Source organism: Phoca vitulina, unplaced genomic scaffold, assembly GCF_004348235.1.
Source record: "Phoca vitulina isolate PV1807 unplaced genomic scaffold, GSC_HSeal_1.0 scaffold5, whole genome shotgun sequence".
Lineage (NCBI taxonomy): Eukaryota > Metazoa > Chordata > Mammalia > Carnivora > Phocidae > Phoca > Phoca vitulina.
In genome coordinates, this window is record NW_022589708.1 from 14,812,846 (window position 1) to 14,835,943 (window position 23,098).

General features: G+C 44.2%; 1 protein-coding gene across 3 annotated transcripts in view; it reads left to right on the forward strand.

The window, feature by feature from the left end:
* Positions 1-23,098, forward strand: part of DZIP1 (DAZ interacting zinc finger protein 1) — a 46,672-nt gene that overhangs the window by 11,181 nt on the left and 12,393 nt on the right. For 2 of the 3 annotated variants that reach the window (XM_032402746.1, XM_032402747.1), the window contains 9 exons: positions 1,149-1,273; positions 3,399-3,560; positions 5,354-5,491; positions 7,173-7,235; positions 12,716-12,856; positions 13,320-13,368; positions 14,573-14,629; positions 16,134-16,190; positions 21,211-21,270. In XM_032402746.1, coding sequence (XP_032258637.1) covers positions 1,149-1,273; positions 3,399-3,560; positions 5,354-5,491; positions 7,173-7,235; positions 12,716-12,856; positions 13,320-13,368; positions 14,573-14,629; positions 16,134-16,190; positions 21,211-21,270 — 852 coding nt within the window. The remainder of the gene's footprint in view (positions 1-1,148; positions 1,274-3,398; positions 3,561-5,353; positions 5,492-7,172; positions 7,236-12,715; positions 12,857-13,319; positions 13,369-14,572; positions 14,630-16,133; positions 16,191-21,210; positions 21,271-23,098) is intronic. The other variant, XM_032402748.1, reaches the window with a different exon arrangement.

Here is a 23,098-nt window from a genome sequence, read left to right on the forward strand (position 1 = left end):
GGCTTATCAAGGAAGCAGGTTTCCTGTTATCTCAGTGTTCTTAAGGGAAAATAAATGCCAGGCCTTATTTCTCCATCAGCAGACAAAGCATTCTGCCGATGACCGGTAACCCACAGAAGTTCTCCTTATGGTCTTAAATGCTTTTAGCATCTCAATGTGTGTGCTCCTAGCTTGTTAATAAGTGCTTGCTTCAGTCTCCTTTTTGGGCCAGTCTGTTTCCATTCCTGCCTATTTCAGACAAATAGACTTATGTCGGAAACAGCTAAGCTTTGTATAAACAATATGAACAGCCGAAAATTCCATTTGTAAGTCATGGACCACTGAAAGAATTTAGCAGTATATTGGAGAAATTGGGAAGATTAAGTATTTTAATGAAACTACCATTCTTCAGTGTGAAACTGACCTTCTTTCTCTTCTGTTTCAGTATCTTATTCTATCTCATACTCGTTTCAGAGAGTATTTCAGACTCTGAAATGAGTATTATTTCTTCAGGTCATCTTTGAGATTCTGACTTTCTACTTTGGTTTCCATACCTTTCATGTCTACACTCACAGACACATGTATATCCATTCAGTCATGTGCACATCTTCATGTAAGTACATGTACATAATAAGTACCTTCCCTTCACTTGTTGCTTCCTTTTACAACCTTTTGGTACCTCGTTTTGGCCCTGTGGACAGCGTATGGCCCCAGTTTGCATTTTGAATGCCAATCTCTGCTTGTCTTAGCACTGATGGGGTTCTCAGGAGAGCGTGGTGGGAGCCAGAAGGACAGTGACCATAGCAATTTCCAATATGGCGGTACCTGTAGTGGAAGCCAGGGCTTCCTTTCTCTACTCGAGACTGGCATCCCCAACAAGAGCCCAGGATTATTCCTTGTCACCATTATGGTTCCCTGAATGGGCTCTCACACTGTCTCTGGAGGATAATCCAACACAGTGGCTGAAATAATCTGCTACAAGTAATTCAGCGTCCCCTAAGTAAACACTACTGAGCAAAACTTGGCTCGTGTGGCATGAAAAAATAATAGTATCCCAAAGTCAGAGCACTTTCCTTTGTCTTTGTCTTATCAGTAAGACCGTACCCCATAAGTTTTCAGATAGGTTTCAGAAGAGGTGGTATTTTAATGGCGTATTTCTGTTGCAACAGAGTATAAGAAAAAGGCACAGACTGATAAGCTCCAGAGTGAGATTGATATGCTGAAGGAGCAGCTGCAGCTCACCAGGTCTCAGCTGGAGGCTGCACAGCACGCCCACGCTGTCAGGTTCTCTAAGGTAGGGGGCTGAGCTCTGAAAACGGCGGTATGGTGGGAAGGACGGGTGTGAATTCCTTTGAAATGTTTGGTGGAGTTCACCAGTGAAGCCATCTGGTCCTGGGCTTTTCTTTGTTGGGAGGTGTTTGATTACTGATTCAATGTCCTTACTCATTATTGATGGTCTGTTCAGATTTTCTATTTTTTTCATGATTCAGTCTTGGTAGTTTGACCTGTTTCTAGGAATTTATCCATTTCTTTGAGATTGTCCAGTTTGTTGGCATATAACTGTACATAGTAGGCTATTATGATCCTTTGTAATTCCATAGTGTCAGTTATAATGTCTCCTCTTTTCTTTATAATTTATTTGAGTCCTTTTTCGGTTAATCTAGCTAAGAGTTTGACAATTTTGTTTATCTTTAAAAAAAAAAACCCTCTTAGTTTTGTTCATCTTTTCTATTGTTTTTCTGTTCTCTGTTTTATTATTTCTGCTCTGATCTTTATATTTCCTTCTGCTGACTTTGAGCTTAGTTTTTTTTTTCTAGATCTTGAGGTGTAAAGTTAGATTGTTTATTTGAGATCTTTCTTTTTTTCTCAATGTAGGCGTTTTTAGCTGTAAATTTTCCTCTTAGAACTGCTGTTGCTGCATCCCCTACGTTTTGGTATGTTGTGTTTCCATTTTCATTTATCTCAAGATATTTTTGACTTCCCTTTTGACTCCTTCTTTGATCCATTGGTTGTTCGGGAGTGTATTGTTTAATTTCCATGTATTTGTAAATTTTCCAATTTTCTTCTGTTACTGATTTCTAGTTTCATACCATTGTGGTCAGAAAAGATACTTGACATAATTTTAGTCTTCTTGAATCTTGTTTTGTGACCTAATGTATAATCTATCCTGAAGAATGTTCCATGTGCACTGAGAAGAATGGGCATTCTACTGCCATTGGATAGTATATGTCTGTTGGGTCCGTTTGGTCCATAGTGTTGTTCAGATCCTGTGTTTCCTTATTGATTTTGTGTCTGGATGACCTATTCATCATTGAGAGTGGGGTATTAAAGTCCCCTACGATTACAGTGTTGCTGTTTATATTTCCTTTTTGTTTTGTTAGTATATACTTTATAAATTTGGGTACGGCAATGTTGAATACATAAATATTTACAATTCTTATGTCTTCTTGATGATTGGCGCCTTTATTATTATATAATAACCTTCTTTGTCTCTTGAGATTTTTTTTTTTTTAACGTAGGCATTTACAGCTATAAATTTCCCTCTGAGCACTGCTTTGGCTTCTCTGTTTCTTTCTTTTTTCTTTTTTTTCAGTATGTTGTATTTTAATTTTCATTCATCTCAAAGTATTTTCTATTTTCCCTAGTGAGTTTTTCGTTGGCCCATTGATTGCTTAAGAGTACGTTGTTTAATTTTCAAGTATTCATGAGTTTTCCAGTTTTTCTTCTGTTATTGATTTCTGGCTTCATTCTGTTGTGGTTGGGAATACACTTAGCATGATTTCAATCTTTTAAAATGTATTGAGAATCTTTTATGACGTAACATATGGTCTATCCTGGTGAATCTTCCATGTGCATTTATGTTCTGGTGTTGTTGGGTGCAGTGTTCTGTATGTTTGTCAGACTGAGTTTATTTATCGTGTTAAGTGCCCAGTTAGGTAAAAAAAAAAACAAAAAGTGAGGGTCATTGAGAAATCAAAGGCTGATTGACTAGACTTTGAATTTAGCTTGTATGAATATGAATTTGTGTTTTTGGTGGGTGAGATGGGGCTATTCTATCCAAATTGATACAGTATTGAGAATGGTTCTTCTGCTCAACAGACATTTTCTTTTAAAGTATTTTTAAATTTTACATATTATTGCATATCTACTGTGCAAGTTCATAGATCACAGAATTCTTGAGACTTTGGGCTTCTGTGTTTGTATTTTAAGAGGTGTAAGGACAAAAGGATGCTGTGTGCTGTTTTTGGTTTGGAAAAACCACTGTGTGCTTGGCCATTATATGAAGTGTGATTGTAAACCTAACTTATACACACAGTACTAGCTGCCACATTGGAGGTGAAGCTATGTCCATGTATTTAAAATTTTGCATATTTGCTTCATATCAGAACTTTTAAAGCCATGCATTAAAATAATTTCAGGAATATGAAATGCAAAAAACAAAAGAGGAAGAATTTCTGAAGTTATTTGATAGATGGAAAGAAGAAGAAAAGGAGAAACTAGTTGGCGAAATGGAAAAAGTCAAGGAAATGTTTATGAAAGAGTTTAAAGAATTGACTTCCAAGAATTCAGCATTAGAATATGTAAGTATTAAGCCAAAAAGTCCTCATAGTGGGGCGCCTGGGTGGCTCAGTCGTTGAGTGTCTGCCTTCGACTAAGGTCATGATCCCAGGGTCCTGGGATCGAGCTCCGCATCGGGCTCCCTGCTCAGGGAGAAGCCTGCTTCTCCCTCCCCCACTCCCCCTGCTTGTATTCTCTCTTGCTGTGTCTCTCTCTGTCAAATAAATAAATAAATAAAATCTTTAAAAAAAAAAAGTCCTCATAGTATTGGTAGGGTTGTTGCCTTGAGAAATGGCGTTAGTATGGCATTACGGCCGCAGATCTAGACATTACTTTATTGTGCCCAGACACCCCTCCTCCCAAGAGTGCTGAGGGAGCTCGAGACATGCAGAAGACAGAGCAAGTCATCAAAGTTGCATCTTTGAGAATGGGAGCTTTAGCCCCAAATGCATGTGAAGAACACTTGATACATTTGAGGGGCAGGTGACTGGCTCAGTCACTGGAGCATGGACTCTTGATCTCAGCGTTGTGAGTTTGAGCCCCACGTTGGGGGTAAGGATTACTTAAAAATAAAAAAAAATCTTAAAAAAGAGCACTTGGTATATTTGGTACCTATGGTCAGATCATAGAAGAGGGTCTCTCTTTCCTTTGCTGTTTAGGTTTAGATAGCCATAAACTCTGATTTTTGAAGCTTTTAGAGTTCGAAAGGAACTTTCTGGAAAGGCTGACACGGGTTACCATTGTGGAAGCCAACCCAGAAAGACAGAAGTAGAACCTTTTCCCAGTTCCCTTCCTGATCCCAGGCCTGGCCGGTGAGGAGGACAGGGGGTCTGAACAAGCAGGATGTGGCTAACTGAGCCTCCATCCCCTGTGGGAGCAACCTTGGTCCTATGCGTGGCCGTAGCCACACGCATAGACAGAGACACGCCTCGCTGGGGTGGGACCTCAAACTCTGTGACAGTGGCTGTTGTCTTCGGGCTAAGAATTACCTGAGCTGGATGGGCAGCTCAGTCCTGCGTCACCCTTGGGGAAAGGAAGCAAGATCCTTGAGCTCCCTCTAGGGGACAAGCTTTGCAAACGAAAATGGAGGGATATTTTTGGAACACGGCTAAGGGCCTTTTCTAAAAACGCCTTGAACTTTTGCACAGAGTTTGGCAACCACAACCTGTGAGCCGAATCTAGCTTACTACCCGTGTTTGTATGGCCAGCGAGCTAAGAAAGGTTTTAGTATTTCTAAATAGTTGAAAAGAGTCATAAGAATATTTCACGACACATAAAAATTACATGAAGTCCACATTTCCGTGTCCACAAATAAGGTTTTATTGGCACCCAACCACATGTGTTCCTTTACATTTTGTCCCCGGTGCTTTTGTGTGGGGGCCATAGAGCTGAGTGGTTAGGACCAAGACCTTATAGGTCTCCTGAACCCAGAATACTGCCCGGCTCTTTACAGAAAAATCCTGCCAGCCCCGTCAGAGCTGGCCTCTAGTAGGACAGTCGATTTATTTATTTATTTTTAAAGATTTTATTTATTTGTTTGACAGAGAGAGAGACAGCGAGAGAGAGAACACAAGCAGGGGGAATGGGAGAGGGAGAAGCAGGCTTCCCACTGAGCAGGGAGCCCGATGCGGGGCTCGATCCCAGGACCCTGGGATCATGATCTGAGCCGAAGGCAGACGCTTAACGACTGAGCCACCCAGGCGCTCCAGGACAGTCAGATTTAACAGTGGCTACAGCGTTCCCCAATTTCACTGTCTGTTTTCATCTTATAAAAGTACAAACATCTATACCAGTGGGTTTGCATCTTATTTTCTAGCAATTGTCAGAAATCCAGAAGTCCAACATGCAGATCAAGTCCAACATAGGCACGTTAAAGAATGCACATGAATTTAAAGAAGAACGTCCTCAGTATCCCCAGGATTTCCAAAATGTGATGCAACTTCTTGACAGTCAGGTATGTCCCCGCGGACAGTCACTGTAGGAGGGGCCTGATTTTAATTAGTGAAGCAGTTTACAGCAAGCATTACCCACAGAAAAGGGGTTTGTCTCTGTCAGCGACCATGAAGCTATTTCTTTTCTTCTTGTCTCCAGATACATAATAATAGGTGTTCATTAGATGCTTGTTGATTGACTAATTGCTGTAGATATAGAACAGTTGGCAAAATTGTTTCCTTTTTTGCTAACATGGTAGCACCTTGAATTGTTTGGGATTACCTTAGAGTTTATTTTTCATATTTCAGACGTAGGTCCCACTTTCAAAAGGCATAGAAAGACATGCTGAAGCACTAACTTTATTTTTAGAGCATAAATATATGGCTACATTGGTGTACTGATGGTCTTTTTTCATTTATCAAACCTAATCGCAGTGGCCCTCTGTAATCAGCGGCCATTCCGGCAATTTTCGTCATACTAGTTTAGGGGAACATTGTTTTTTTACTGGGAAACAAATAGAGATCAAAGTTTATAAATTCAGGACTTTGTTAAAAAAACAACAAACAATAACATTTAAAAAAAGTAAGTGTGTTTTTGAAATATAAACGACTGCTTCTGTTGCATACTTTGCCGCTCATGTCTTACCTCCCTCCCCCCAGTCCACCTTCCACCTTGCAGCCAGGCTGACCACGTCACTGTCCCGTCTTATCCTGACCAAGTCCGGAATCCTTAACCGGTAGTCAGAGTCCCTGAGAATCTGGACCCTGTGTCATCCCCCACCATTCTTGGCTTTACCTTGAAGATCCCGGCTGCACCGAACGGCTCATGGCTCCCAGAACACAGCTTCCTGTGTTTTGCTTTTGCCCTTGTGGCTTGCTCTGTCATGCCCTTCTCAGTTTTTCAGGACCTCTGGCTTACTCCTTCAGCTGGGGTGACACCTCTTCTAGAGAGTTCTCCTGGACCTCTGGGTTATTGCATTTCTGTAGCGCCCCCAAGCAGGACCTGCTCACCTACACATTGATGGGGGCAACTCTCTGTTAAGTCTGCTTTCCTCCTGTGCAGGGCAGAGTGCGTCTCCCCTGGTCCTCCCCTCGCTGGCCACGGCAGTCCAGCGAGATCCCTGGGACGTGGTAGGGGATCAGGAATCGTGTCCGGTACTGAACTGTGGATAGTTGCTCCCCGCAAGCTGGTCTCTCAGGAATTGAAAGACCCCATTACAAAATCCCAAGGCCCCACCTGCATTTCTTGTTTCCTTCCTGTGAGCTGTGTTGTCAGATCAGAACCCCAGGCCTCAGAAACCTCGGTGTTGCCTCTTAGCTCCTTAGATTGGCACACTGGCACGTATTCTTGAAAATAATATTTTATTGGAACACAGCCATGCCCACCCACTTACGTATTATTTATGGATGTTCTCCTACTGCTGGTAGTAGCAATCGAGCCAAGTGGCCTACAGAGCCCAAAATATTTACTCTTAGTCCCTTAGCAGAAAATGTTTGCTGACCCCTGCCGCAGAGTTTAAGATTAAAACCAAGTGCAGATGTGTTTAAACATTTTTGAGGCTTTATAGTCTAAAAAAAAAAGCCTGCTAAAATGTCACCAAGGAGGTAGTTGGGTTCCATAGGTACCCACTAAAAAGCTTCCACTTCAAGTTGATTTTATTGCTGCAACTGCACATAAATTCCTCTGGTTTTCCTGTGTCGTAGGAAAGCAAGTGGACGGCCCGAGTTCAAGCTCTTCATCAAGAACACAAGAAAGAGAAGGGCCGGGTAAGACTAAGAAGCCAACAGTCTGTCAGTGGGTCATTTTTGAAAAGAATATATTTTTTTCCCTCTATGACAAAGGTAGAGAATAAAATTTATGGAGAAACGTGTGACAAAAATTAAAATTGCTTATAATTTGGGGCACCTGGGTAGTTTAGTCGGTTAAGCGTCTGCCTTCGGCTCAGGTCATGATCTCAGGGTTCTGGGATTCAGCCCCACATCAGGCTCCCTGCCCCGAATTATAAGCAATTTTAAGCCTGCTTCTCCGTCTCTACCCCTCCCCCCTACTCGTGCGCGTGCTCTCTCTCTCTCTCTCTCGCAAACAAATAAATCAATCTTTAAAAAAATAAAATTACTTATAATTCAATAACCACTGCTACGACTTTGTTATAATTTTTTTCAGTCTGTGTCCAATGCCTTAAATGTTGTGTTTCTGTATTATAGAAACCCATACATGTAGTCTTACAAATTTTGAATCATGCTTTATAACCGTATATGCTTTTTGTTTAATATATCTAAACATTCTCCTGTTTTAAAATAGACATCAAAATCGTGATTTTTTTTTAAATGGCTGGAGAAGGATCTTATGGATGTTTCATAAGTTATTTAGTGATTCCTTCATTGTTGAACACATCGTTTCTGACTTTTCCACCTTGCAGTGTGGCAGTCTCAATAATCTTTAAGAAAGGCAGGGATTGCTCACGTTAAAATCATTTTAATGAAAACAGTTTGATGATATTACTGCTTTTCAGCTGAGTGCATCACAAATTTAAGTGTGAAAGTGTTTACACCGGTGTAGAAAACCTAAAGTACTTTTATTTGAGATTTTAAGATAGGGAAACTTGTGTTTCTTTTTTCACTTTGTATGTATTTTGTAGCCCTTTGTGTCCCCTGTGTCTTAGCCTGGTCGGCTGCTATAACAAAATACGGTAGACTGGGTCGCTGACAAGCAACAGGCATGTATTTCTCATAGTCTGGGGCTCTGGGGATTGAGCAGAGAGTTTGTAAAGTGAGGTCGTGGCTGTCTGTGGGTGTAAGGCCCATGTTTATTTCTCCCTCTGAGCTGCAGATGGGCTAGCCAGCTTTGGACCTGATATCTCCGAGGCTTCCTGAGTGTAACATGTCTCAGATGATGTGCTTTTCCTTTGTCCAGTGGCGTCCTGGTCGGAGCAGTCAGGTGCCCGCCTTGAGCCCCAACTCTCCCTCAGTGCCCAGCTCCTAGCCATCGGCAGGGCCTTCCATGTGTCTCATATCCGTGTTCTTCTGCACATTTCCATTGCTCTTCGCTTCCACCGAGCCCCTGCCGTTTCTAAAAGGACCCCGTAACTCGTCTCCCAGTTCCAACCTACCCCTTTCCCAATTGCCCTCCAAAGAGCAGACGAGACCCTCTGGCTGCCGGCCACCACTGCGGCCTCATCCAGATCCTCTCTCCGGACCTACTCTTTCCGACTTCACTAGCCTTCCGGTCACTTAGAGAACATGCCGGCCTTTTTCTCTTTCCACACAGGGTTTTTGCTGCTGGGATGTCCTTCCATTGGCTCTTCACATGGCTGGCTCCATTCCCTCTGTATTAGTGCAGCAGATCACCAGCAGTTGGCACCTCAGTGTCCATGGGCTAGGAGGCCAGGCGCTGCCTGCCTGGGTCCTGTGCACAGGGTCTCACAGCTGCCCCGGGGGGTGTCAGATGGGCTGTGTTCTCGTCTGGGGCTCAGGGTCAAACCAAGCATTGTTCAGGTTATTGGCACTATGTGGTTCCTTCGGGTTCACCGTAGATCAGGACCCTTAGGTCCACAGCTCACTACCCGGCTGTTGACTTTGTTAAGGCCAGCTGGGGGGCGGCTGGCCCGAATAAGACAGGCCCACGCAGGGTAATCTTTCTTTTAACTCAGACTCAGCAGATTAGGGACTTTAATTGCCTCTGTCAAGTCCCCTCACTCTTGCTGTATTGTGTGGGGTGGAAGCACCTCTTAGATCCCACCCAATCCATGTCTTGGTCTGCTCACACTGCTGTAACAAAGTGCCACAGACCGGTGGCTTTAAACAACAGACATTTCTTTCTCACTGTTCTGGAGGCTGGGAAGTGGCTGCCCTCTCTGTGTGTCTTCATGGGGCAGGGAGAGAGGGAAAGAAAGCTCTCTGGGTTCTCCTAAGAGCACTAATCCCATCATGAGGACCCTACCCTAATTCATCCAAACCTAATCACCTCCCAAAGGCCCCACCTCCTAATACCATCACATGGGGGATTAGGGCTTCACCCTATGAGTTTGGTGGAGAGGCGCACAGACACTCAGTTCGTAGCTCCGCCAAGGGAAGAGGATTATACGGGGCACACACTCCGGGGATGCAGACTTGAGGGCCATTTAGAATTCTGCCTGCCTCAGCCCCCTCTGGCCTTGGCTCCCAAGTCACCCGACACCATCTAAGTAGGTAGCCCCCCTCCCTTACTGTTCCCACCACTTCACACGTGTAACTCTGATCACTGTCTCACATAGTTATTTGATTATTTATTCACTTGTTTATTGTGTGTCTCACCAGCCAGATCACTAGCCCTATGAGGGAGGGGTTTCTACCTATTTCGTTTTTTGTTGTATTCCCAGCGTCGACTAACGTACCCAAAATGTGATCGGCGTTCATTAAGTATTTGCGGAACGAATGTGGAAGGTGGCTATTCGGCCCCCAAGGGGATTGTTCAACCTTGCTTTTGTGGGTGGAGAAATGCGGAGCGTAGGGTTTAGAAGAGCAGGGTTGAAAGAGTCCTCTGTTTGTATGAGCATGTATTTGAACCCGGGTCCTCTTAAACTCGGGGTCTTGCTTGTCAGCCGTGTTGCCTTGCTCATGTGTCGGGCTTGAGGCACTGAGCCAGCTCGCAAGGAGAACAGACGGTGACAACGTCGAGGAGTTGCTTCTCTGGGAGAATGTTCGAGCATCTCTTGGAGATGTTCTAAGGTAGTAGTTTCGAACCAGGGACGCACTTGAGAATGACCAGCGGCTCTTTCCCAAAATACACATCCCGGCGCCACTGCCCGAGATTCTGATTCAGTCTGGGGTGCGGCATGCGTATTGTAGTTTTGGGTCGTGGGAGCACCAAACCCCAGATGATTTCTGCTTTGGAGCCACGGTTTGAACCACTGCCCTTATAATTTGAAGTTCTACTCTAATCCTCCAAGGCGTCTTCTAGCATTGGTATTAGGGACAGGCTTCCTGACGAATAGGGGAGGATGTTTAGTCCTTGCTCCTTTAAAGCCTCGGGTGTCCCAGACCGGCGTGGGAACTGTCGGTTCAGGGGCCCTCTGGCAGGAACAGAATGCAAGTGGCAGATCTGTACGCTTGGCCCCCGCAAGTCACGATGGAAGGACCGCCTGGTGGCGGGTTGGAGGAAGGAGGAGAGGTCTTCCCTGGTTCTGAGTGAGGACAGCTGCCCTACGTCTTGGGTGTGTGGAGGTTTCGTGCTGCCACTAGGCTACGCTGCTCCATGTCCGTCATTGTCTGCTGGTTTTGCTAGCTCGGAAGCTGCTTTCTTCTTCCTTAATTTCTCTTAAACCCAAACAGAGGGGAGAATTCGATCAGGTTTAGTAATCTCTGCCTGAGACCTAACTATTAATTATTCCACATGATTGCTGCCTACTGGTCCTACAATGCACATATTGTGTTTCTCTGTTTAAGGGAAGTTGCGATTGCCAACTTTTTATTGCTTTACCTAGGTTCTTGGCAGTCTTTTTTTTTTTTTTTAAATAACATTGGTAGGAGTTCAAAGGGAGTTACAGATAAACGATGGCATGCCCTTTGACCTGATAGAAGACTCCGTGGAGCCTGGGAGCCTGTAGGGTGGCCACGTAACGGAGGGAAGGGACAGAGTACTGTGCTCTGGCGGCGAGAAAGAACCCAGTACTTAAAAGGACAGGAGGTCACAAGTAATGGGCTCGAGGGCCACAAACTTTCTGAAATAATTTCTGGCTATCCCTTGCTTAGACTATCACATTCCTCTCTCAGCAAACTCCTTTCTGTGCTTTTCTGGTCAATTCTCAAGTCCAGTATCGAAATGTTGCCATCCCTTAGTGTTTCCTGTGTCCCTTTCTTCTGGGCGGTCTGGAATGACTCCACATATTGTTGATCCTAAACTTCCATCCCAAACCCTGGGCATTTTCACTGGCTTTTCCTTCTATTTTCCAGCTCAGCATGTTCCAAACTGCTTTGGGGTCCTCTTCCCGTGGTCTGTAAAAATGTAGGGAAGGTTCTTAACAGCGTTCTCCTGGGGGAGATTCTTGGCATCCACTAGGACATGAAAGGTTCTTTTTATTTTTATTTTACTTTTTCTTAAGATTTTATTCATTTATTTGAGAGAGAGAGAGAGAGCACGAGCAGGGAGGAGAGGGAGAAGCAGGCTCCCGGCGGAGCAGGGAGCCCGATGCGGGGCTCGATCCCAGGACCCCGGGATCATGACCTGAGCTGAAGGCAGACGCTTAACCAACTGAGCCGCCCAGGCGCCCATTTGGCGACTTATTTCTACTTGATTGTTTGCAAGTGCTGTTTACTAAGATGTTCCGTGACTTAGTCACTAAATTTGAGAGCAGTACTTTGAAGCCAGACAAGAAAGTTTAGGTCTGGGCTCCTCCCCTCCCACCGTCTGAGTTCGGACCATCTCCTTAACTCTCTAGACTGAGTTCCCTCACCTGTACCGTGGCATGAAAACATGCATCCACAGGCTGTGGGGTGGCTGCAACAAGCTGAGGTGCTCGGTGAGGGTTCGTTGGGAAGAGCCAAGCGAGTCGGGAAGTGCTGCCTCCCGCACTCTCTACTCCTCCGAGGCGCCCTCGCCGCCGCCCCCTCGCCCCGTCTGCACGTCGCCTCCATTCCAGGCTGTAGGCTGGGAATGCCCTTAGCTCCAGTGACCCACGTGTTTTTCCCCTCGGTGTAAGCGACTAGTGAAATTGTTCTAAGAATCTTTGCCTAAATCATTGAAAACAAATTCTTCTTGAATCTTTTTTTTAATGTCCAGTGTATGATCTTTCCTGACATGAAGTCTCTGAAGACGAATCTGTCTATGAATCTTGGGATCTTCCTGTTCTCTGCGTCCCTCTCTTCCTCTTCCCTTCTTCCACCTTCCTTTTCTCAGGAAAGATTTATTGAGGTTGTACTTAGTCACTGGACATATAAATAATGAAGGGGGGCTCTCGACGCAGGCCCATGTGGACGCCTGAGGGGCAGGCCGGCGCGGGGTTACGGCCACTCTGTGGGAGCGCCCCGATGCTGGATCAGTGCTCATCCCTGCGGTGTGTCATGTGCTGTGCTCAAGTGCACACAGCTGTTCACCTTCTCAGTGTTGTGTCTTGGGTCACAGCTGAGGTCTTGGTACACAGTGACCAAAGATGTATTCAGTGACTTGAAGTGCACAGATAACCTGAGGCCAGCAAAGAACACGGGGTGTGTGCATACAGATGGCAGATTGGAGACATTGCGCATGCCTTTATTTATTTATTTTTTTCCAGCTCTTGTCACATATAGAGAAACTTCGAACCTCCATGATAGACGATCTCAATGCAAGCAATGTTTTCTACAAGAAAAGGATAGAAGAGCTAGGGCAGAGACTCCAGGAACAGAATGAACTGATTATCACACAGAGACAACAGGTATATTTGGCTAGATATTAGCCCTGTTTTTCTTCAAGCAGTGCAATTTATTGAAGAACATTCTGTCTTATTTTAGAGCATTTGTAAGTTGGGTAAGATAAAGGAGGTAGAATATGTTCTTCCCTGTGGTTGTAAAAGTAAATCCAATAAGATCATTTTTTCAAGGTATTTTTTTAAAAAAAAAACTGTAAAGAGCAAGCAAATTTATTCAATTAGAATTTAGAATAAATTTGAAGGTAGAGAAGAATTTCTTTCTGTGATTACTTTGAGAAGCAGCCCAATCCAAATGCTACTTTTATACAATTTTTGCCTTCGTATCTTTAAAGTCCATCTGTCCCCTGTCTTTGGAGGACTTCCATGAAAAGGTTAATTTACTAAATACAGTATCTGTCCATCATCCAGTATGTCCCTATCTAGTTTCAAACTTGTATCATTAAAACAAACAAACGGTTTTTCTTTGCAGATTAAAGAGTTTACCAGTAAACCATTAAACAGCGTCAGTGAACCCAAAGGTAAGTGGACCAGGATCCCAGTGTTGGAGGTGAGGCGGGCCTCCCTAACCGTACACCGGACATCAGAAGAATGTGGGGCCCCCGGCGGCTTCCGGGCACGAACATGGCATTCCTGTGGTGATTTTAATTTGAGTGATCTGTCCCCTTGATCCAGAAAGTAGAAGAATTTTTAAATACCTTGACAGTCATTGAAGGGTCCTACATGTTTTTTATCAGAATATCTTTATGCACAAAATCCATGTCCAGTAACCATACCTCTGGACTGATGTGTGATGAGGGGGAGTGACCGTTAAAAGCACTCGGTCTAGAGACAGACTGGCCTCAGTGTAGCTCTGCGAGTGTCTGCCTTCATTTCCTCAGTTCTAGAGTTGGAGCATTAAGAGTAACTACATCACATCACAGGCTTCTTATGAGGATTAAATGGGGAACATACATAAAATGCACCTGTTGAGCACTCATCGGGGTGAGCCATCGTGAAGGACCCCAACCTCAGTTACTCTAACGTACTGTAGGGGCTGGCTGCGTCCTTTTCAGCTGAGACAGTTGGGGGTTAAAGGTGTGTTCTAAGCGTCGTGGGGGCACATCCAGCCTACTGACTGTGGCAGCGATAACCACCCATCTCCTGCTCCCTCAGGAGCGAGTCTAGAAGGGACACTGGAGCCAGAAGTGCATGCAAGGTCTCCCAATAAAGCGTACAGCTTGCCTTACCTAGACTCCTTTTGCATAACCCAACCCAACTTGCATGCCCCCCATGACCCACTCGTCTCAGGTCATTAAAGGGTACTGGTCTACCTCGGCACCGACTGGGGATTGGTAACGGGTGCGTGAGCTGTGTTTCCTCCTTGCTTCTAGGGGCCCCGCAGGGGGTTCATTGACCTACATACTTGGTTCCTTCTTGTTTTGAAATAAAGGTTTGAGAAGGGCCAGGTTCCCTGTAACTTCTCTTCGAAATAGCGAGAGTTTGGGTAGTGAGCAATAGCTGTATAATCACTTAGCATAAATATCTGAGTGATAATAATTTTAGGGAAAAGTTTTCTAAGGATTTACGTTAAACTCAGTCTTTACTCAGCTGGGTGAGTCACCATATGTTGGTAAATTTCGTTTATTTTTTTTCTGGGGGAAAAGATTAAGATAAGCGCTGGCAAAATATAACCCGTAGCTTGTGATTTTTGTCATTAATTAATTAATTTTTTTTTAATTTCAGGGAATCCTTCAACTTGGCAAACTTTTGAATCTAAGCCAACTGCCCCAGCTATACCTAGTAAGTTTCTATAAAAGGGTCAGGATTCTGAAGATATTTTTAAAGTGCTAAAACAATACACAACTTATTATTTTTAGAGGCTTTCCTTTGAAAACCGGTGTGTTTGGAGATTACATAACGATCTATTTTGATTCCTGGCTTTGACCTAGTTCTAAAAACCCCAGACTGTGAATATCCATGTGATTTTGTGGTGATTTGGGTTAGCAATACCTGTTATTCTCAGTTCACCTAATCAAGGGACAGCTATAAATTCTTTGGCATTGCTTCAGTTTGAACTTGTGGTTTCCCAAGACATTACACTGTGTGACGATGTGACAGTGTGCTGGCCGCCCCATTTTAGCATCCCTGAGACTCAGATTTGCGGGCTTTGACCCGATGTTCTGTCAGTTGTTCACCTGAGGTGGGCTCAGCACGTCTGTGTCCTGGAGCCGTCAGGATTTGGCTATAATCCACAAAGACGTAATCTGTACAGTGTAGAAACGGACAGATTGTTTTCCTAATAATAGTTAAATAGTTGAAATATTTTTATTATTTTATTATTCCATTCGGGAAAGTGTAAGGGTGGAGGAAGCTGGGGAGCAAGCAGTCCCGGACAAGAGAGGACGTGCGTGTGAACGGGGATCTGAATACCAGGGGAGGGTCCAGGCTGAGGCTGGGCCCTGAGTGATGGTACCATTCATGTGGGCCCAGGACTGTAAGCTATGAAAAGGCATTGATGAGAGGGTTTGGGAATTTGGCACAGTTGAATGGAAAATGCTAATGGTTTTAACTGCTCGGTTTTCTCAGGTGCTTCTGGGGACCTCTTTTCTTTTTTTAAGGTTTATTTGTTTCTGAGAGGAGAGAGAGCTGGGGGAGTGGCAGAGGGATAGGGAGAGACTCCTCAAGCAGACTCCCTGCTGAGCGAGGAGCCCAATGCAGGGGCTATCCGAGGACCCTGAGATCATGACCCAAACCAAAATCAAAAGCCAGGCGCTTTACCGACTGAGTCACCCAGGCACCCCAACATGGATGAACTTTGAAAACGTGATGCTAAGTGAAAGAGGCCAGTCACAAAGGACCACAATGTATGAGTCCATTCTCTATGAAATGTCCAGAATAGGCAAATCCTTAGAGACAGAAAGTAGATCCGTGGTTGCCAGGGGCCGTGGGGAGGCAGACGTGGGGAGTCATGGCTAATGGGTGTTTTTAGCGCATGTGATGAAAATGTTCTAAAATTAGGTAGTGGTTATGGTTGCACCACTCTGATTATACTAATTGTATACTTAGAGTTGTATATTTTATATTGAATTGGATATTTTAAAAGGGCAAATTATTTTTTGGTGTATATAGAATTGCTATTTATGGAATTGGTTTAGGTTAGCTGGTGATCGTCACTTGAAACATGCGTCCCTTAGGATCTGTATATAGCTTGACTAATTTGAGGAGGACTGGATCATCATCAAGTTGAGATGCTTATGCTTTCGTTACGGAAGGCTGTGAGCTTTTTCTCTTTCTGCTGTTTCAGTGAGTGCCTCAGCCGCACAGACTGTGGACGCTAAATCAGGTCTCACAATGGCACATGGTAAGTTTCAGCTAAGTCTCAGCATTTTATGTGCAGTTTCTGCCCTGAGTCAGAGAACTTATTAACCACAAGTGCTTCTGTGGGGTAACTATGCAAAACAGAAGACGTTTTAGTGAATGCAGAGCAGTTAATAAAACTGCTGTCTTCATATGTAATATTATCATAAACTGTGAACATACCTGCCAAAGTCATAAAGTAAAAAATGTATATGTTGCTAGACTCACAAGCAGAGATCTTAATGTTGAGCAGTACTTGGATTGTGTATGATTTTGGGTGGAGAGTAGTAGGTGTTGGGTTAAGAAGGTGATTTTCTACTAGACCAGCCAACCAGCACATGCCACAGGGCATACGTGACTGTTTTTATAACTTTCAGTGTGGCAGCAAGTCACCTTTTTTAAGCAAACAGTTTCAGCGATTGGTTGGAAAAATCTAGAAAAGACATGTGATGGAAACCAAAGGGAAAAGTGGGAGCCACGGGAGGAGAGCACTGCCAGGAATCAGTTCCTGGACCAGGGCGCAAGGGTGGTAATTGTTAATTATGTGATCCAGTAGACAGGGGGGATATCGGTAGCCATATTTTATTTTTATACTGTTAAGGCACTTAACGGTTTTTGCAAGTATGTTTTTAGTCCATTGTTTGCCTACGGTCTGCTATATATTAACTGAATTAAAAGATGGGATGAGAGGGGACCGACTTTTCTGTCTTCCCTACAAATGCTTCTGGAATGTAAATGATTACTTCCTTCCATTTTGCTTTTTAGCCTTCGAGTTAGACTTAAATCCATGGTCAGTCAAGTCAGACTTTGTGTGTTCGGAAATATTTTTCATATTAGCATGGCCTCCTGTACCCATTGTTTTTGTTCACTGGACGGACTCATGAAGGTGTTTATTGCCCCTTACTTTTTGTCCTGAGGTCATTTCAGGCAGGGCAGTATCCTGAGCATGTGTTCACACTATGTAATGCGTCAACTCCCCACTTACTCGGCGTTAGTATTTACACGTGTTTAGAACATACAGGTGTCCTCTTTCTGGACCAGCAACAGAGGTAAAATGTGTGTGGGACCTATGTAAATTTGCTTTAATATTGAATAGACGAGAAAATGTCCCCTGGCAAGTGCTCTCTATTCATATTCTTTATGTCGGGTCTAAAATCTCTCTCTTGCCTTCTTTTTCAGGGTTGGGTTTTCTAATGCATTGCTGGCCACTTCTCTGTACTTCTGCAGTGTGTTAGGGTTTCTTTTTCTTTTTTTGCTACTTTGTTATTATTAGCCTTTTGTATGACAGTGTATGAGGACTACATTTTCTTTGCTTCATATTTTTGGCACCCAATAAAGGACTCCTATAGTAGGCATGTTTAGCTGTCTGGAGTTGATTCGAGTCCTGACCAATCCATCAGTTCTAAAGCACTGTGTTCCTTACGGACTTTGCCCTGATTGGAACTGTGCTGCGTGAACCAGCCATGACCCCTTGCTGGCATCTGCTGGGATTAAAATGCTAGCTTTAAATGCCAGCCAGACCTGGCATGAGGCCTGCAGCCTTTGGATTGGGATCTGAGCTGATTTGTGAGCATCTCAATGGGCAGGAGCAAGGAGGAGGCTTGTACGGGGGGCCCACTGACCTGGCCCCCCCACCCCCAGCCATGGCAATGTCCCCAGCTGTAGGGGGCGGGGGCGGGGAGCCTTATCTGTATTACGTAACATTATTTAGCCCGATTACCTCTCAATCTTTCCTTTTGTTCCGTCTCAGAGCTTGATGAGGCTCTTCACCATGAAAAACGTCATGGTCTTAGGTTGGGTTCCCCGGGAAACAGACTCTGAGGTGGAGGTTTGCAGCTGGGAGGTCTACTGGGCCGTGCTCTTGGCCAACCCCCGTGAGAGAAGCAGGAGTGGGTGGAAGGGGGCCCTGAACCCAGACGCACTGCAGCGCGGGCCTCCGCACATCTCACCGGGAGCTTTAGAGCTGGGATGGGCTCTTCAGAATTGTCCTGGATTGAGGGATCAGTTACGAGATGGGGGTTGTCAGGGGCGTAGGCTGCTCCCCTCCCCAGAGACAAAGCAAAAAGTAGAAGCAAAAGGTCAGAGGAAAGCACGAGATGGGGATGAGTGGTGCAGATGAATTATTTGGCTGAGCGTAGGGTAGGCAGAAGAGACTTGAGGGAAGCGAGGCTGGTTGAGACCGTTCATGGCGAGCACCCGGTACCAGCCTCTAGCTGGTCGGGCCGTTCTTGTGACATTCTGTAGCCGCTGAATGTTCTTGAGGCTGGGCGTGGCCAGACGGGAGGGCTGGGCTTGGGGAAGCTCAGCCTGACCAGAGTGTACTCAAAGATTTAGAGCTGGACAGACCAGCTGGGGATTGAGGAATGGTCTCTGGGTGATTCTTCACCTAGGAATTGGGGTTGAGGTTTTGAAACGAGGGGGCAGACATACCAGCTGTTCCATGGAGCTGGTGGAAAGGTGCAGGTGCAGGTGATTCGGGCAAGGGTGAGGGACGGGTTAAGAACACCATGAGCTCACAGAGACAGTGCCATGTAGAGAAGTCCGGGAGACAAACGCAGAAATTGCCAGTAGGAAGGCACTATGGTTTCCTGGCCAAGAGCCTGGACTTTGAAAGGAAGCAAGCAGTCTGGGTTCACGGTTGACTCATGAAGCCACAGGTTTGGGTTTCCTTGCTTGCCAAATGAGGAGAACAGTAACAGCTACTTCGGTGGGCTGTGCTAAGGATCAAATGAAGCAGGAACAGGAGCCACTGAGAAAGCACTGGCCCTTGTTGGCTTCCGGGGTCGGGCTGACAAAGTCCAACACAGCCAGCCAGTGCCAGAGAGGGCTGGGTACAGACCTGGGAGTTCGTCTTCTGGAGGGAATGGTAGGGCACTGACATAAGGATTTTTCTGGAAGCCTCTGGAGAGTTCAGAGGGGAGAGACTTGGGTCTTCGAGTATATCAGCTCAGCCTGGATATCTCAACTTACGACAAGACCTGGGTCATTTGGAGGCTGGGCCTGTGGCTTATAAAACATACGAACGGCAGGCCCTTCACTCCACACTTGGACATCAGTCTGCTAGTTTAGAGCTGAAGTCTGGTGGACCTCACTCCCTTTATAGCCTTTATAGTAGGAGCCCAGTTTCCCTCCCCTAGAGCCCCACCCATGCCTCCCAGCACCAAAGGTCACAATTTTGATGCTTTGTTTCAACTCACGAGAAGTAAGTCCTAGGACTATCCTTATAATGATAACAAATACGTATATGATGGTTTGGGGAGATTTTATAGAGCTTTTCCTCCTAACTTTATTTTTGTCATTTCCATAAAATACAATAAAATATAAATCATGTGACTTAAAAAATTGAAATTAGCTATCCTCCTAAAATCCCTATTTTCAGCAGTTCAAACTAGTAAATAGTCTATTTGTATAACTTTACTTTTTAATTTTTTAATTTTTTATTGAGATATAATTGACCTATAACATATTAGCACAGGTGTACAATATAATGAGTCGATATTTATATATATTGTGAAATGATCACCACAGGATCTGGTTAACATCCATTACCACATATAGCTACAGGTTTTTTTTTTTCTTTATTTATATAACTTTAAAATCTTGATGCTGAATAACACATTTGAAAGCACATTTTTAATGTGCATCAGTCGTGGTGCATGGATGGAATTAAATGCTTCTTTGTACGATCATGTTCATGTTTCAAAATTAAAGTGGACTGCTATTTCCTAATAGGCTGTGTTCCAAATGTTCATTGGAAAGCAGTTTAAAATGCTTTTCTCCCAGTCAATGTCAGATAGATTGACTAGGTTGCTAACAAGCTGTAAGAGCCTATTTATGTGTACTTAAATATAATATATATTTATTTATTTGTGTATACCTATACATGTGTGCGTATGTTTGTAGATGCCCTAAAACAGAATTAGAAATACGCTTCGGTAAATTAAAAGCTAGAACTTCGAAGTGGGAGGTGTTAAATCTAAGCTAATACGTGCAAAGCGTGTCATCTGTGCCCGACAAGCTGGGGGGGCAACTCCCCTCGCTGGTCGCCCACTGTGGGGTCTGGTGTGGAGAGGAATGGCCTCCTCCTTGTAGGTGCAGGTGGGGAGCTCCCTGGGGAGGGGGCCCGGGGCAGTCTCCAAGCCGAAGGTGAGTGAAGCACACACTTCCTCAGCTAGATTTCCGATTGCATTTTATGCCAATGTCTAAAGCCTGACTGCCTGACTGCAAAAACCTGACCTTCCCCAAGTAGGAACTTCCCCCTTGAAAGGATGGCGTTTGGCTTTATCCATGCAGCCCACGGATTTCCTTGAGCCCCAGTCACATTACCTGGGAAGTCACCCAGAGGCCTAACCCACCCTGGGCACTGTTCTGGGGTGGGATTGGGAACAGCCCCTCTTCACGTGCCATCTGTCCACAGCCTCGCCCCGGTGGCTCTCTGGGAGCAGAAGGAGGTGTTGAACCGTGGTTTAGGGACACAGAGGTGTCTAAGGATGGGGTCTTAGTCCTGCTGCTGTTGCTGGGTTCACCTGTCCTTCACCATCCTGGTCCTCCCACCTGAAGACCCTGGGGCTAGTGAGAAGTGGGAATCCCAGGGCATTTTGTCATGTTTTTATCTTTGGGAACTGAAATAGTTTCATTAATTTTCTCTTTAACCACCCAATCAAAATATTTTATAAGGAAGGTATTTTGGGGGGATAAGTGAAGAAGACCTTTTGCAGTTGTGACCTTGTGTCTTAAAAGAATCCCGTCAGGCACGAGGTTGCTGAGTGAGAAACGACGTAATTATTTGAAAACATAATTTCCTGAGGCAGGGGGAGTTAATGGAAAATACATGGAAAGAGCAGATACCATGAAAAAGGGACCAGCTTTAACTGACCGCCTCCATATTTCTTCCCAGCAAATTCTGCTGTTTTAGGCATGATTAAAATACTGTGGAACTGTATCTTTCAAAATTGTTTAAAAGGAAACTAATTTTACTTTGCTGTTGTCCTGTTTGTACTATTCTTATTTTTCCTCGTTAATAGAACAGGCATTCTCATCGCACATACTGGAACCAATAGAAGAGCTTTCAGAGGAAGAAAAAGGTAACCAAGGGCTCACTCAGGGTTTCCACCTGCATAGATTCGATTGAGATGCTAAAACCCAAGCCTTGAAATTTACAATCCGGTGGTTTTTATCACACCGTTATCAAAATTAGGGAAGACATTTAGGTTTGGAGATTACGTTTTCAATCCATCTGTTGTATTCTGTCACCTTATTCCTTTAACATGCTGTTATATTTTCCCCTGCTTTACTGTATTCTTAGCATGTGACTAAGATCTTCCTGTGTCGGGGAACTTGGGGAAAAAAATGTAAGTCTTTTTGTCAACGCAGATATTTTCTGGTCAGATGACAAGTCAACACAAATGCATTGTGCACCAGATGATACAAAAATATTCCTAGGGAACGCCCGGGTGGCTCAGTCGGTTAAGCACCTGCCTTCGGCTCAGGTCATGATCCCGGGGTCCTGGGATCGAGCCCCGCATCGGGCTCCCTGCTCAGTGGGGAGCCTGCTTCTCCCTCTGCTTGCTGCTCCCCCTGCTTGTGTGTGCTCTCTCTCTCTGACAAATAAATTAAATAAATAAATAAATAAGTAAATAAATAAATAAAATCTTTTTAGGGAAAAAAATATTCCTAGCACAGTAGCTATTTCTCACATCCTGAATCTGTGAGAGGGTGAACTGCCCATTTCAAAATTATTTTAACAGCAAAAAAAAAGCATAATATTTATGCTCTTGATGTAGAATATTTATGTGCAGAATAATGTCTTTTTTAAAAAAAAGATTTATTTATTTGTTATAGAGAGAGAGCAAGGGCACATGGTGGACAGAAGGAGAGGATGAGGGAGAGAGAGAGAATCTTAAGCAGGCTCCACGCCCAGTGCGGAGCCCAATGCTGGGCTCGATCCCACGACCCTGAGATCAGGACCCGAACTAAAATCAAGAGTCAGAGGCTTAACCGACTAAGCCACCCAGGGATCCCCAGGGTAATGACTTTATGTTGAAATTTGGGAACTGTTCAAGGTTTGGGGAGATAATTAAAGTTATTGTGGCTTAGTCCTTTTATTCAGCAGCTCTCAAAATTATTTTCTGTCAATTCATTTTTGAAGTTTAAGAAAATCATTCCACGTTATTAAGAGTATTTTCTAATGCCAGACTTGTACATCTTGAAACAGTTACACTTGAATAATATTTATATGAACTCTGGTTTTACCATTTGTGTTAGGAAGAAAATTAAAATGTATATTCCGATTTGTAAATTCTTAATTATTTGTTGTAACTTTTCTGTGTTCTCTAGATGACTTTTTCCAAGTTTTTTTTTTTTTTTTTAAGATTTTATTTATTTGACAGAGAGAGCACAAGCAGAGGGAGAGAGGGAGAGAAGCAGGCCTCCCGCTGAGCAGGGAGCCCGATGCGGGGCTCGATCCCAGGACCCTGGGATCATGACCTGAGCCAAAGGCAGATGCTTAACCAACTGAGCCACCCAGGCATCCCTTTCCAAATTATTTTTATCAAGGCTACAAACTGAGAAGTGACTCAATCAGGCACATCCATAATATCTGTGCGATGTTTATTTTCCATTTGCTTTCAAGTAATGTGCTTTCTCCCTCCTACATGTTATTTATTGATGTCTGGAACACCAAATACCTTATTTTCTGCAGAATCTATGTAATGTGTCAGGAGGTCCAAAATATCTTATTTTCTGCAGAATCTATGAAATGTGTCCGGCGGTCATATGGAGTCTCAAGTTCACAATCCTTTAAAAAAAAAAAACGAGTCTGTTAGATTCCAAGAGACCATCCTCACTTTGTCCACTGTCACCCCTCGGGGCCTCTACTTATACCCATGACATCCTTCTGCCTGTGTTTTAAAA